The 12,723-nt window shown below is 47.4% G+C and overlaps 1 protein-coding gene across 1 annotated transcript; it reads right to left on the reverse strand.

Annotated features, from left to right (window-relative positions):
- Positions 1 to 3,053: 3,053 nt before the first annotated feature.
- LOC116999509 (lipase member K-like) lies at positions 3,054 to 9,535 on the reverse strand. Its single transcript, XM_033066288.1, has 10 exons — positions 9,303 to 9,535; positions 8,349 to 8,464; positions 8,101 to 8,218; positions 6,770 to 6,968; positions 6,410 to 6,519; positions 6,126 to 6,262; positions 5,552 to 5,689; positions 5,369 to 5,440; positions 4,332 to 4,400; positions 3,054 to 3,442 (listed from the first exon to the last, which is right to left on the reverse strand). The coding sequence occupies exons 2-10, from the start codon at positions 8,451 to 8,453 to the stop codon at positions 3,209 to 3,211; spliced, it is 1,182 nt and encodes a 393-aa protein (XP_032922179.1). The 5' UTR covers positions 8,454 to 8,464; positions 9,303 to 9,535; the 3' UTR covers positions 3,054 to 3,208.
- Between the last annotated feature and the right edge of the window lie 3,188 nt (positions 9,536 to 12,723).

Raw genomic sequence — 12,723 nt, forward strand, 5'->3', positions numbered from 1 at the left:
AGAAGGAAGGAGTTGGCACACGGGATTGGAGGCTGTTGCCAGCGATTTGCAATGCAGTGCTGAGGCTGATGAGGGTGGATGACATCTGTGTTCAAGGCTGCACCTTCAAACAACACACTGCAAGTACCTTTTCCAAGTGAAAGCCAGGCTCCTGTTATTCCACCCACAAAACTGTGAGGACCTGGAGTCCTGACCACTATTTTATATTGCTTCCCAATCCTTTCACAAAAGAATCAGCCTGCTCGAATCAGAGAAGCTCAGCAGCCAAGGGACAGCAGGTCTGGCTGTCACTGGTGCCACAGCAAACCTGGCTTACTGCTCCCAGGAGCCCATGAGCCTTGTGGCAAAAGGCTGTGTCACCCTGGGGTATCCCCTCTGTACCCTCCTGACCCCAGAGGACAATTTGAGGGTTCTTTACTCTTTTGTTTCTACGTCTTCTGTGTCCTGCCATGTGCCTCGACTCTCATCTGCAAATGTCTCCCGCTGCTGGCAGCTGATTTATTTTCATTTCGGCCAGGATTTGGGTCACAGCTTTGTTTCAGGATTTTGAAAGGGAAAGAAAATATTTAGGCACAGCAAAAGGAGACAAAGCAATCAAGGAAAAGCCCTTTCTGTCCCCATGGCAAAATACCAAGTGAAGCTGCATTTAAAAAAATTTTCATTTTTGTCTTTGGGCAAATTGTTTCTGTGGAACTGGAAAGAGACTTAAAAAAAAAAAAAAAAGGAGATGTGTTTAAACAGGATTAACTTAAGCAAGAATTTGTACTACAGAAAGATGCTTAGAGAATCTCTTAAAGACAGAAAAGCAAACAATATCCAAATCCGATAATCTGATCACCCGATAAAATTTACAAGTAATTTTCTTAGTAGAGAGAAGAGTATTTACTGGAAATGGGCTGTCTTGAACAAACTGAATAAATAGATTAGGTGAAGAGCATTACCTAAAAAGACAATTTTACAGAAATCTTCTTGGAATGAGGCGGAAGCCACATACTTAGGGAGAAAATGGGTGAAAAAAGAACTAAATCATGGATTATTTACTGCAACCAACGTGGCTTCGTGACACGCCAGGAAACTGTAATGAGTGCAAGCTTCTTTTCATAAATAAATGCCATTAGACTTTCATTTTGCTCACTGGCTTTGCCCTTCAGAGGAGAAAGGCTGAGGACAGGATGATGAAGGAAGCAGCAGGGGAACAAACACGTCATGGCTGTGTCACAGCTTTGCTCAGAGTCCCCCTGGGAAGCTTCTCCCCAAAGGGGGTGAGCAAGGCCAGCAAGGACATCCAGCAGCAGGGAGCAATCCCTGTCCTTCACTTCTGCCAAGCAAATTATAGCCAGGAATTCTGTTAGCAAAAATAACTCACAGCGAGGCTTGGAGTGGCTGCTCTCCCCCAAATTTATTTTCTGGCATCCCCCAGGCCTCTGACTTACCTGCTCTGCTTTTCAGGGTGATACAGATCTTCCAGGAAATTTTAAAAGAAGCACCACAGACTGAAAATCTGACTGTACTCCAGTGTATGATTTTGAGTACAGTAATTTCACGATTATAAGCCGCACCATTCTGACTAAAATTTTGGTCCGAACCCAAAGTGCGGTTTATAATCAGGTGCAGCTTATATATGGACAAAGAACAAAAAGTTGCTGTTTTAGTTTGGAGGACAGGTGTCTGCTGAGAAAGGCAGGAGCTTCTCTTTGAAATGGAGAATGTAAATCCCCTCCCTCCAAATTATTATAATTTTGAAACCAAGAGGCTTTCAGGCAAAGATATGGAGATTAGGAATAACAGCTCTTTTCTAGCGAAATTAAAATAGAAATACAGTACTACAAAGAAACAAACTCCAAACCCTGACACAGTCAGAGTACAACCTGACACCCCGTCAGTCATGCAGGGTGTTGGTAGCAGTCCCATTCCATGGTGGCTGCATCCTCCTGCAGTGACAGATGGGATTCAGTTGGAGCAGTGCTCCTGTACAAGGTGCAGTTTCCCTCCGGAGGTCCAGTGGTGATGTGGAGAAATCCGGTTTTCCTCTGGAGTCCAGTGGAGAAAGGGGCTCCCTTAGTGTCCCAAAACCTCTGTTTTTATCTTGGTAAGAAATGTTGGGCTCTTCCCCCTGGCTGGAGCAACTTCCAATGGGATGCAGTAATTTTATCAGTCACACAGTGGGACTCAATGGCCATTAGCAGAAAATGACTGGCTGGAGGAAGGATGGGTTGTGAAAAGATAAAGAACAATGCCCTGCCTGGTTTCAATGGATGGCCCATTAGCAGAATATCTCCCACAGAGATCAGGATCACTGCCCCCACTCTCAACAGATGGTGATAGAACAGATACCTTTTATCACACTCTGTACTGTAACATGCATCTTATAATCAGGTGTGGTTTATAATAGTGAAATTACTGTAATTTCTCCAAGAAATATTGCTTTGCCTCCCAGCTGGATACTCCCCCCCGAAAGAAGCTGATTCTTCTGGTGGCTGTACCATTGACACGTTTATTGAGATTTTATGATGAGCCTTGGGATTTTGACTGGCAGAAACAGCCAAATTTTTTATTGCTGTAAAACAACTGTCTCTCCTTCAGGCTAAAGAAAATAATCATCCACCCATCATGGCACCTCTGAGGTCACCACTCAATCCTATTACCAAAACCTCTCAGATAAACCCTAAGACATAGGCACTTTGTGAATACCCTAAGCCCCTTTTATTTGGATTTTGCACATTCTGCACAAGAGTCAAACGCTGGACTGTCTGACTTGTGATTAATGTGATTAATGACAATTTTTATTGAATTCAAAACCACTAGTTTACTGATCTCTTTCTGATCCATCCTTGATGGTTTTAAGCATTACAGTGCCAGACCTCAGACAGCAACAATGAGCTTTGTGTCACTGATGAAGACACACACACACACACACACACACACATAAAAAAAGCCAAACCTCCCCCCCCAAAAAAACAAAACAAAAAAGAAAAGGAAAAAGGAGGAAAGAGTGGAAAAAGAAAGGCAATGCAGTCCCACCAGCCAGGAATAGCAAGAAGGTTCCTCTCTCCACCCTGTCACTGCTCCAGTTAAAAGTAGAACATTTTAATGAACTATATTCATGTGGTACAAATAGAGAGAAATTTCAAAATCCTCTAGAGACAGCATTAATCTTATGAGAAAAATCAAGTGGAAAAAAAAACCACATCAAGTACAAGCAGCATCTTTAGGGATGCTTCTTCATGATGTCAAGGATTTCCCGGTACAAAACCTCGGTGGCATCGAGGCCCAGCACGAAATCCAGGTGGTTCCAGTGGGGAATGAGCTTGTGGTGCACCAGGTTCTTGACCTTGGGGAGGAGGAGGGCAGTGTCCCGGGGGTCAGCCAGGCAGTCCTGCCCCGCGTTCCAGATGGCCGTGGGCACCTCCATGCCCTTCACGTCGTAGAACGGTGCCGCGGTCTGAGGAGACGGAAAAGGGGTTTCACAAAGAGGGGATGTTGCTGGGATGCAGCAAATTGTGCACTCTGTGAGAAGAATTGCTACTCTTTGGGAATGGAGGGAAATAAAAACTGGAGCTTCTTTCTTCTAGAAAGAAGAGGAACTTCGATAGAGGTGCAGCATAGCCTCACGTGCTACAATTCAGTGAGCTAATTTAAATAAAATCAATTATCAAATTTGTTTTGCCTGGCTAGAAATTCTGGTTCTGATGCTACAGAAGGAAGCAGAACTTGGGGTGCTACTTGATTATATAGCATTATTTCATAGCATATATTATATAAATGATTTAGTGCTGTTGGATGATCCTGCCCCAGCAGGAGGTTGGACTGGGCACCTCCACAGGTCCCTGACGGGGTTTGTGGACACTCCACCAGCTCTTCCTTCAGCCCACTGACAGCAGGGAGGTGTTTGGAAGGAAGTTTTTGAAATTGAAACATTTCTGGAGGGTTGTTTCAGCTCCACGTCCTGAGGATTTGCCATGAGGTGATTTGTCAACAACATGCAATTAATCCAGTTAAGAAGCATACTGCTTTCAGAACAATTTTTTGTTGTTGTTTAAGGAAGAAAGAAGATATTTAGATATTTGTTTTCCTGTTCCAAGGCTTAACCACTATTTCAGAGAAGAAATTTTTCCTACTGATCATCATGGTGTAACTTGAGACCATTTCCCCTTATCCTATGAAAATTGGAAAGTGTCTAATTTAAAGCATTTCACTCCATTTAAAAAGTATTTGCAAAACTGAGTTGAGAATGGAAAATGCTGTTGTTTCAAGCAGAGATCCTGACTTCCAGTTTGGGAAGAGAGGAATGCATTAAGAGGAGAGAGAGCAGGGAAAGGGAAGAACCTCACCTGTCTGTAGTGAAGGCTGTTGTACACGTGCCCCCCATCAAAAGCTCTCAGTGCCCCACCATGGACTCCCTGCAGCAAATTCAGACATGCAGTGGTCTCAGTGAAATTACAATTCTGGGGGGGTGCAGTCAACCCTCAAAAATCAAATGTTAGTTTTGATCACTGAACTGGCAGGATTTTTCAAGTGAGTGTCACAGGTCTGGCCCTGGCCCAACACAAGTAATTATTGTTGTGATTTTGGACAAATGGGCAGAGATTATGTTTCTAGTGTTTCTAGGTAACACCAGGATGGGAGGAAATTAAAAATGTTCTGAAAAGGGGGTTTAGAACTCTAAATATTCCTTGTGGGCTGGAGAATTGGCCTGAAATGGCACAGATGGAAGGAGCCTCTGAACATCTCTTGTCTAACTGGAGCAGGACAGCAATACAAGGTCAAGGTTGCTCTGGCTTGATCCCTCCACTGGGCAGCAGCCCTTCAGAAAATGGAGTGTGTGTTCTTGCTGCAAACCCCACAAAGTTCTTCTGGGGTCCCTGGGCAGGAATTCCACACAGGGAAGAAGCTGTGCCTGTGGCACACACCTCAGAGAAGGTGCATGGACTGAACCAAAATGTGCAAATTTTTATCTTGGGGAAGAGAAAAGGAGCACAGCAGAACACAATTGCAGTGTCAAAGGGCTCAGGTGGTGACTGTTCTCATGCTCACAAGGGGAAGAAGGAGACATAATCAGATTTATCAGTAATAAGCTTAATTGGCTGCTGTCCAGATGCACCTCTGTCACAATCTGACCACTAATGGCAGGGCAAGAGTGGAGCTGGTTTGAAACAAGATCCCTGGGACGTGCCTGCTGTGGGTGCAGGGTGCTCAGCTCCATTCTCTTGACAGATCCATTCCTCTGGGGCTCAAAAATCTGCCGAGCGTTTTACAGAGGGGCGAAAAGAAAACCAGCAAAGATCTGACAGAGGTGTGGCTTGCAGCAGGCTCCCCACAAGGGACCAGTGACATTGTTTGGCACAGGAAGGAGCCTGGGAAGGTTTACCTGCAGCCAGTGGATTATGTTCTGGACTGAGGACCCCGCCGGGGTGTTTCCCGCGTACACATCAATTCGGCTCTGCAAGGACACGAGCACATTTCACAACAGGACTCACCTGGCTCCTCACAACAGGGCATTGCCAAGGCTTTGGCCTTCAGAAGGACCCTCTGCAGGTTTATCCCCACTTACCATGTTTGTGTTCTTCCAGTTAAACCCGAAAACCGTACTCAAGAGGTGTTTGCAGATCTTTGAGCACACACAGAACCTGGAGAGGATCAGCTCCCCCAGGGCAGTGTGTGGTAGGAATTCCCTGGTGCCAAACAGCTCCTGTAAAATTGCAAATGTTCTCATCAAATAGGAAGGCTGGTCGTGCTCTTCCCCAAAGCACCACCACTTTACAACTTCTATTTTATCCCCACATTAAGGTTGCCCTTGCACTCTGTGAAATGCTTCTGGTCCTTGTTTCTTACGGGCATGATCTCTTACATTCATGGTGCTCTTGTGTTAAATGGTAGGGCTCAATTCCCAGCCTCTGCATCAGTTTTATTCACCAATGCTTTGGATCTAATTCTGCCAGAACATTTTGGGGAGTGAATTCAGGACAGCACTGAAAGGTTTTGTAGTGAGATGTGTTTTTCTTCATAATGAAAACAGACAGAGCACATCACTCCCCTCTCTGTAAATGACTTTAAATATCCCATGGAAAATTTTCACAATCTCTATGAAAAACATTTTGGCTGTGCAGAATATAGTGCAGACTAACCTTAATCCCAGAGTCAGAAAAGAGTGAGAGTTTTCTAAGTGGGCTCTGAGAAAACATCACTGTGGTCACAGGTGAAAGAGCAAGGAACACCTTGATTTTCCGAGCCAGCTGGGGCATAGTGGAAAAGGCTACAAAACCTGGTGGGGGGAGGAAAAAAAGTAGGAAAAAAAAAAAAGTTTAGTCTTTCAGGACACTCGTGCACATAGTTCAATTTCACTGAGTAATTTTACAAATCTGAGAGGGCATGTTGACTTCTCATGCTGTCATCAAAAGGACCCACTCACCTATAGTGGTGCCTTGGGAATGACCAATATAATACAGCTGTTTCTGTCCTGTTTTCTGCTCAATAAAGCTGATCATGGCTGGGAGATCGTATTTAGCCATCTCATCGAAGCTGCAGAAGGAAGAGCAGACATCCTGCTGAGGGGGCAGCATCTGCATGTGCACAGCCATCACCAGCAAACCACAAAACCAGCAGGGAGGGCAGGGCCCCACCCAATTTCATCCTACAGAGTTCTCACGTGGGGTTTTCACTCAGAGTAAGTTGGATGACCTTCAGTCTAAGCTGGCTTGCTCATCCCCCAGCTAGGGCAGCGTGACCCTGACACAATTCAGCTGTTCCTGAGATCCTCAAACCCCTTTACCTGAAAGCCCAGAATTCATCCTGATTGGTAGTCAGGACCTGGTGTCTCCTGGACCAGGTGTTGCCTCTGCTGTTCCCTATCCAAACATCATAGCCAGCATCTGCGAGGATGAAGCCCAGGCTGTTGTTGGGCAAGTTGGTGAGCCAGCTGCTGCCTTCTGCAAGGAGACCATGCTGCAGGAGGGCCACGGGTCTGACACCTGCAAGACAGGCAGCACAATGACAATCTTTGTTTTTAATGCTGTTTGTCACCTTCTGAGAGAGTTCATGAAGTGTTATCCCCATGGCAGCCAGAATCCGTGGAGGTTTGTGTCGGTGTTCCTCTAGATTTCATTTAAAAAGCAGGTTTGCTAAACTGCACCATTATCCTGCTCTGTATCCCCAAAATTTCTGGGGGTGTTGGCAGAATCTGGGGCTGACTGGGGATCTCTGTAAGCAAATAAGGAGGAGCCTGGGGATGTGATAGGAAAAATGCAATTTTCATGGATCCAGCCCCACCACCCCTCTCAGGACAACGGGATCCCCTGGAGACTCCTCAGGGAGTACCAAACCAGTCTGCTGATCCATCAAATGGCTGCAGGAGCACATTTGGGGATCCTGGCTCTGGCACACCCCAAGGTGTGCCATCAGGATGGATTTAGAAAGTGCGGTTTAATTTTTTTATTTTTTACAGAAAATGTGAGTTCTTGTTTCAGGTGTTGAGAGTATGGCTAGAAGTCACCAGACTTATGGTTATGAGGATTTTTTAGGATTTATTCACTAATAAAATACATCTAATAGAGATATTTATGTTATTAAACTAATATTAAGAATTTTTATTTAATTACAGTGTGATTTTTCTTAGCCAATCCTCTTCTGACACACAGACCTATTTTAAGATTTCTTATTACTTTTATAACTGCTTTTTTTTTTTAATATTTTAAACTTTATAGTTAAACTCTTTTTTACATAACATGTTTTTGTTTTACGCTTTAAATTTACATTTTTACTTCTAGTACCTAAGCTTCGAAGCTTTTCCCAAGGCCTCAGATCAAATTCTGTGTTCTTTTCTAAACTTTGATTTACAGGCCTGAGAACTTCCTGCATTTTGAATTCCAACAGGCTGCCTCTCACTGCTGGGATTGCAACCTGACACGCAGTGCTCCGGGGTCCATGGAGGGTGAGGAAACATCCCTGGCAAGGGATCAGCCTTCCTGAGAAATTCTGATCCATCAAAGCTGATGCTACACATGCCAAGCCGCAGGGAACCTTGAAAACCCTGTTGCACAAGCCCTGGTATCCATCCCAGTGAACAACCCAAGGTGTGTGTGTCCTGTGTGGCACCAGCCTTACCTTGGCACCCGGCATTTCCTCTGCCGTGAGGAATTCTGTTGAGCTGAAGGATGTAGCCATCTTCTGTCACCACATCATACTCCTCGCTGGGGTACCCCCAGAAGGAGACCATTTCACTCTGCAACAAGGAGAAAGCCAATAATAATAATAATTTTCAAGGCCCCTGCAAGGAAATTCCTGAATGTGTCATTTAACTGTAATTATTTAACAGACACTTCCCACTGCTGCTCCAGTGCCATCGTACTTACAACGTTCATCCCTGCTTCTGGATTCTTAGGCAATTGGGAATTAAAGATGCATTGCCCAGATGCCATCCTGTGGAACATGGACACCAGAGCTAGAGCCAGCCACATCCTCGCTGTGCCTGGAACAACAAACCCACAGAATCAGTGCCAGGGGAAGCAGGGGAAGGAGAGACGAGGGCAGGGAAACACCCCAGATAGGACTCAGACCCAGTCTGGTGGCCTGGATGGCCACTTAAAAGTGTTAATGCACGTGGGGTGGCTCAGGAAACACATCTCAGCTGGGATCTTTCCAGGGAGGTGGGACTGTAAGAGGTGAGACAACAATTCATCCAGGAAAGGGGATGGCCAAGAGGGAGAGCTCTGTCCCATCACCCTGCTGTTTGCATCACCTGTTGACACCACTGCCCAAACCTCCCCAGGAGGGAGAGGAGGATGAATAAGATCCAGCACTGCCTTCCCTCCCTAAATAAAAATAAAATAATGAAAAGAAAATCTCTAACCGCTTGCCCTTCTCCTTGATCGTGGTGTAAAGACAAGAATTGGTTACACTTAATCCAGAGAAGGACATTTTAAAGTGCAAATCTATATGCAAAATGGGGACAGATGAATCTTCCAGCAGATCTAGACATCCCTTAGTGATACAGGGTTTAACACAGCTTAAAAGAACCCCTCACTCGATGTGCTGGACACTGCAGCTTCCACAGGAGAGGGTGGAGGCAGATGGGAACAGCAGGTTTTGCACACAGTTAGGGTTGGGAAGCATCACAAACAGGTACTGAAAGGTCTGGGCGGGATTGCTCCCTCCAACAACGGTAACATTGGACACCACAAGAAAAATTGGGCTGGACCAGCCTCTAGAACTGACCCAGCAGGTCAGATTTTGGTCCCCTGTCCTGAGGCAAGCATGGGCTGCAAGTGCCACAAATTGTAAGTGCCATTCACAGCCATGTCACTCACCTGTCCAGAAGTGAAGGCAGCCAGCCCAGCACAGCTCCTGCAGGAGGAGATGTGGAGATGTCAGCCCCTGCAGAGGATGGGCAGTGCAGGGAAGAGATGCCCAGCCTGGAGCAGATGGAGATGTGGCAGTGTCAGAGGATGGGCTCTCACCCCTGGCTGGTCCCTGCAGCAGTGCTCTGCATCCCTCTGGAGACAGCCCTATTTGAACTGGCTGCAGGGTGGGGTGGCAAGTGTAAACACCCTGGGATACAAAACATAAAGATCATTAGGTAACACCAGTTTAGAAAGTGCAGTTACCAGAATTTGTTTGTGGAGGCCGGTTAAATACTGTTTAGACAGTGTCAAATGACTGTGGATGTTTGGAAGTGATTTCCATTGATAAAGTGATTTAATTGGTACTGCTGAAGAAAGTTTTCAGCATCCCATTTCAATGGTGGTTTTATTTATTACAAGAGACATCATTTAGTTATTCCAAGAAAAGATCAAAGTCTAAAATGGATTTCCAGCTAGCTGTGGTTTAGAAATATTGATGCATCTTGTTTTACGAGGATGCCACATGTGAGATGGAGATTAAATCCCAGGCAACAGACTGAAAACATCTGTACTGGGTCAGGCTGGGATGGAGTTCCCTTTCCTCATAGCACAGGGATGGGACACAGCCAAGTTGCCATAGCAGCACTCCATACATTGTCTATCTCTCCACCCAATTTTCTCACTTTTGCTCTTCCAGTTCCCTCCACCTGCCCCACTTTGGGGTGGGGGATGGAGCTTGTTCTTCACACCCTTACAGGAAGGTATGAGGAGTACCTAAGTGCCTTACCCTACAGTGTCTTGCCAACAGGGAGAGTTATCCCTCTCCATCACCCGTGCCAGGGCTGGGGCTGCCTCCTGCCCTTCCTTCCTAGATTGTTTTGCTTTGGAAATTCCAGTGAAAGGTCACTAGGGAAAGGTGTCTTCTGTCTGCCAGCTGGAACGGGCCTGAGATGTGTCCAAGGCATCCACCTAGATTTGTCACTTTGTCCCACTTCTGTAAACACACAGTAGTACAGGGGTTTGTAATTTAGAGGTTTGGAGGTCAAGGGTGACTTTGTTTTAGCGGTTCTGAAGCCACACTGCACCCCAGAGTAAGACACCTTTGGCTTTCACCTTCTGGAAAGGAGGAAACAGATCATGGAAGTCTACACTGCAGGGAGAGGGCAGAGCAGCTCTGGTCACACTCATCTGGAGGCACTCAAGGGGCAAGATGAAGGCTGTGCAGAGTCCCATAGCAGGACATTGTCGCAGGACTTCCTAGATGCCCCAGCCTCCCAATGGTCATGTGCAGCTCCTACTGAAGCACCACCACTGTAAACCCTGAATGGGATCAAGGAGAGTCCCTTGAACTTCACTGCATGGCCAGACCCAGTGAACTCAGCTCCATCCACCCCCTGTCAGGGTCTCTGACAGTGTCAGCCTCTCTGGATCGTCTGCACGGACATCCCTCTCACCAGGCTTTCCAGAACTGGACGTAGCATCCAGATGTCACCTCCCTTGCACCAAACAGCAGGGGTGACAACAGCCAGGTGGCCCCTTGTCCACTCCTGTGGCCCAGGCCGGGGTTCTCCATCCCTGCAGGGAGAGCACATTGTTGGATCCTATCCAGTTCGGTGCCTGCCACCCTTCTCAGGTCCTTTCCAGTAAGGCTATTGTGCCACAGCTCCTAATCAGTGTCCCCGTGCCCTGCCCTCATCCAGGGCCACCTGCCACCAGCACATACTTCAGGTGGGTGTTTAGCCCGAAAGCAGGAACATGTCACACATCCCAGAGTTCTCACCCAACTCCTGCTGCCCTCTCTTGCATCACTCCTGCTTTCTTTGCTGGCAGTCCCCACGTGTTCATCAGGTGAGCACAGAGCTTTTTCTGTCACAGTGGAAACTTATGCACTACCCATCACGCTCGAGTTTAATCATCGAGTTTTCTATAAAATTACTGCCAGGGATTCTGTCTTAGTTCTTGGTGTTCCTCTTTTGGCTTCAACTCTTTAATTGTAATAATGTCTTAATACCCTTTTACATTTAACAGGTGTTAGAAAGCATTCAGAGGAGATGATGGGGAAGGTCTGGGGGGTTGGCTGAGGTCACTTGGTTTGTTCAGCTGGAGCACAGCTCACCGAGGTCAGACCTACCCAGGCTGCAGTTCCTCCCCAGGCAGCTTCAAACTCCGCTCTCTGGGACAGGGACAGGACCCAGGGAATGGCTGGAGCTGTGCCAGGGCAGGGTCAGGCTGGAGATCAGGGCAAGGTTCTGCCCCCAGAGGGTGCTGGCACTGCCCAGGCTCCCCAGGGAATGGGCACAGCCCCGAGGCTGCCAGAGCTCCACACACGGTGGGATTGTTGGGGTGTCTGTGCAGGGCCAGGAGCTGGACTGATGAACCCTGGGAGTCCCTTCCAGCTCAGGATATTCTGTGGTTCTGTGGTTCTGTGACTGCTTTGCTACCTGCTCCTACATGTGAGACTCTGCTGAGCTCACTGCCACGCTGAGCTGGCAGTGAGAATCCAGGTGACCACTCGGTGACATCAAACATCTCCCACACAGAACCACTCGGTGTCCCAGTAGGCCAAATATTTATGAGATGTGAGAAGTCTCCTTTTCACAAAGACACAAGCAGACGGTGGTGACAATCCCCTGCCCAGCCAGGCAGAAGTACAACCCCACGGGTCCTCTGGGAGACAGCGGAATCTGGAGGGAAGGATCCACAGCAGGCAGGGAATAGGACAAGGTGCCAGCTCTGCAGGAGGTGCTGAGGAAGGGACACAAGGGAAGGGACACAACCTCCTGAGGGCGTCAGGAGGAAAAAATCTCCCACCAAATGGGAATCCACAGCTGTAAACTCTTACATGTTGGACTGCCAGTTATACAGTCAATTTTTTTTTTTTCTTTAAAAAAGTCCCAGACCAAGCACGTGTCCTCCTCCATGATTGCCCCACAACACACGGGAAGGGGAGACAGTGGCTCCCACCTCTCTCCAGGAAGTGCCTGTCAAACAACACCTGCCCTCAGGCCAGCTCGGAGCTCCCTTAGAAGAGCAGCATCACCAACACCTGCCTGCGCCTCAGGCACGAGCAGCTCTGCGGAACTTCACACCGGCCTGTTGCTCAACCCCTCTGCCAAAGTGCCGGGTTCTGGTGTCCCTCATACCACTACGATCCTATCACAAGTTTTCTGGAACATCTTCTCTCACCCACGCAGCTGGGGAAGGGTAGCAACCCAAATCCTTGTCTCAGCTGCCCACTCCCAGGGCTCTCGGGACGGGAGTTTGTTTTCCTGGGGCAGAGGCTCTGCACGCAATGCCACCACCCCTCAGCACTATTTGCTCTGGGCCCAGCATCTCACTTTCCTCACAACGAGCCGTGGCTCCTTGCAAAACACGGGCCAGGTGTTGG

Source organism: Catharus ustulatus, chromosome 8, assembly GCF_009819885.2.
Source record: "Catharus ustulatus isolate bCatUst1 chromosome 8, bCatUst1.pri.v2, whole genome shotgun sequence".
Classification (NCBI taxonomy): domain Eukaryota; kingdom Metazoa; phylum Chordata; class Aves; order Passeriformes; family Turdidae; genus Catharus; species Catharus ustulatus.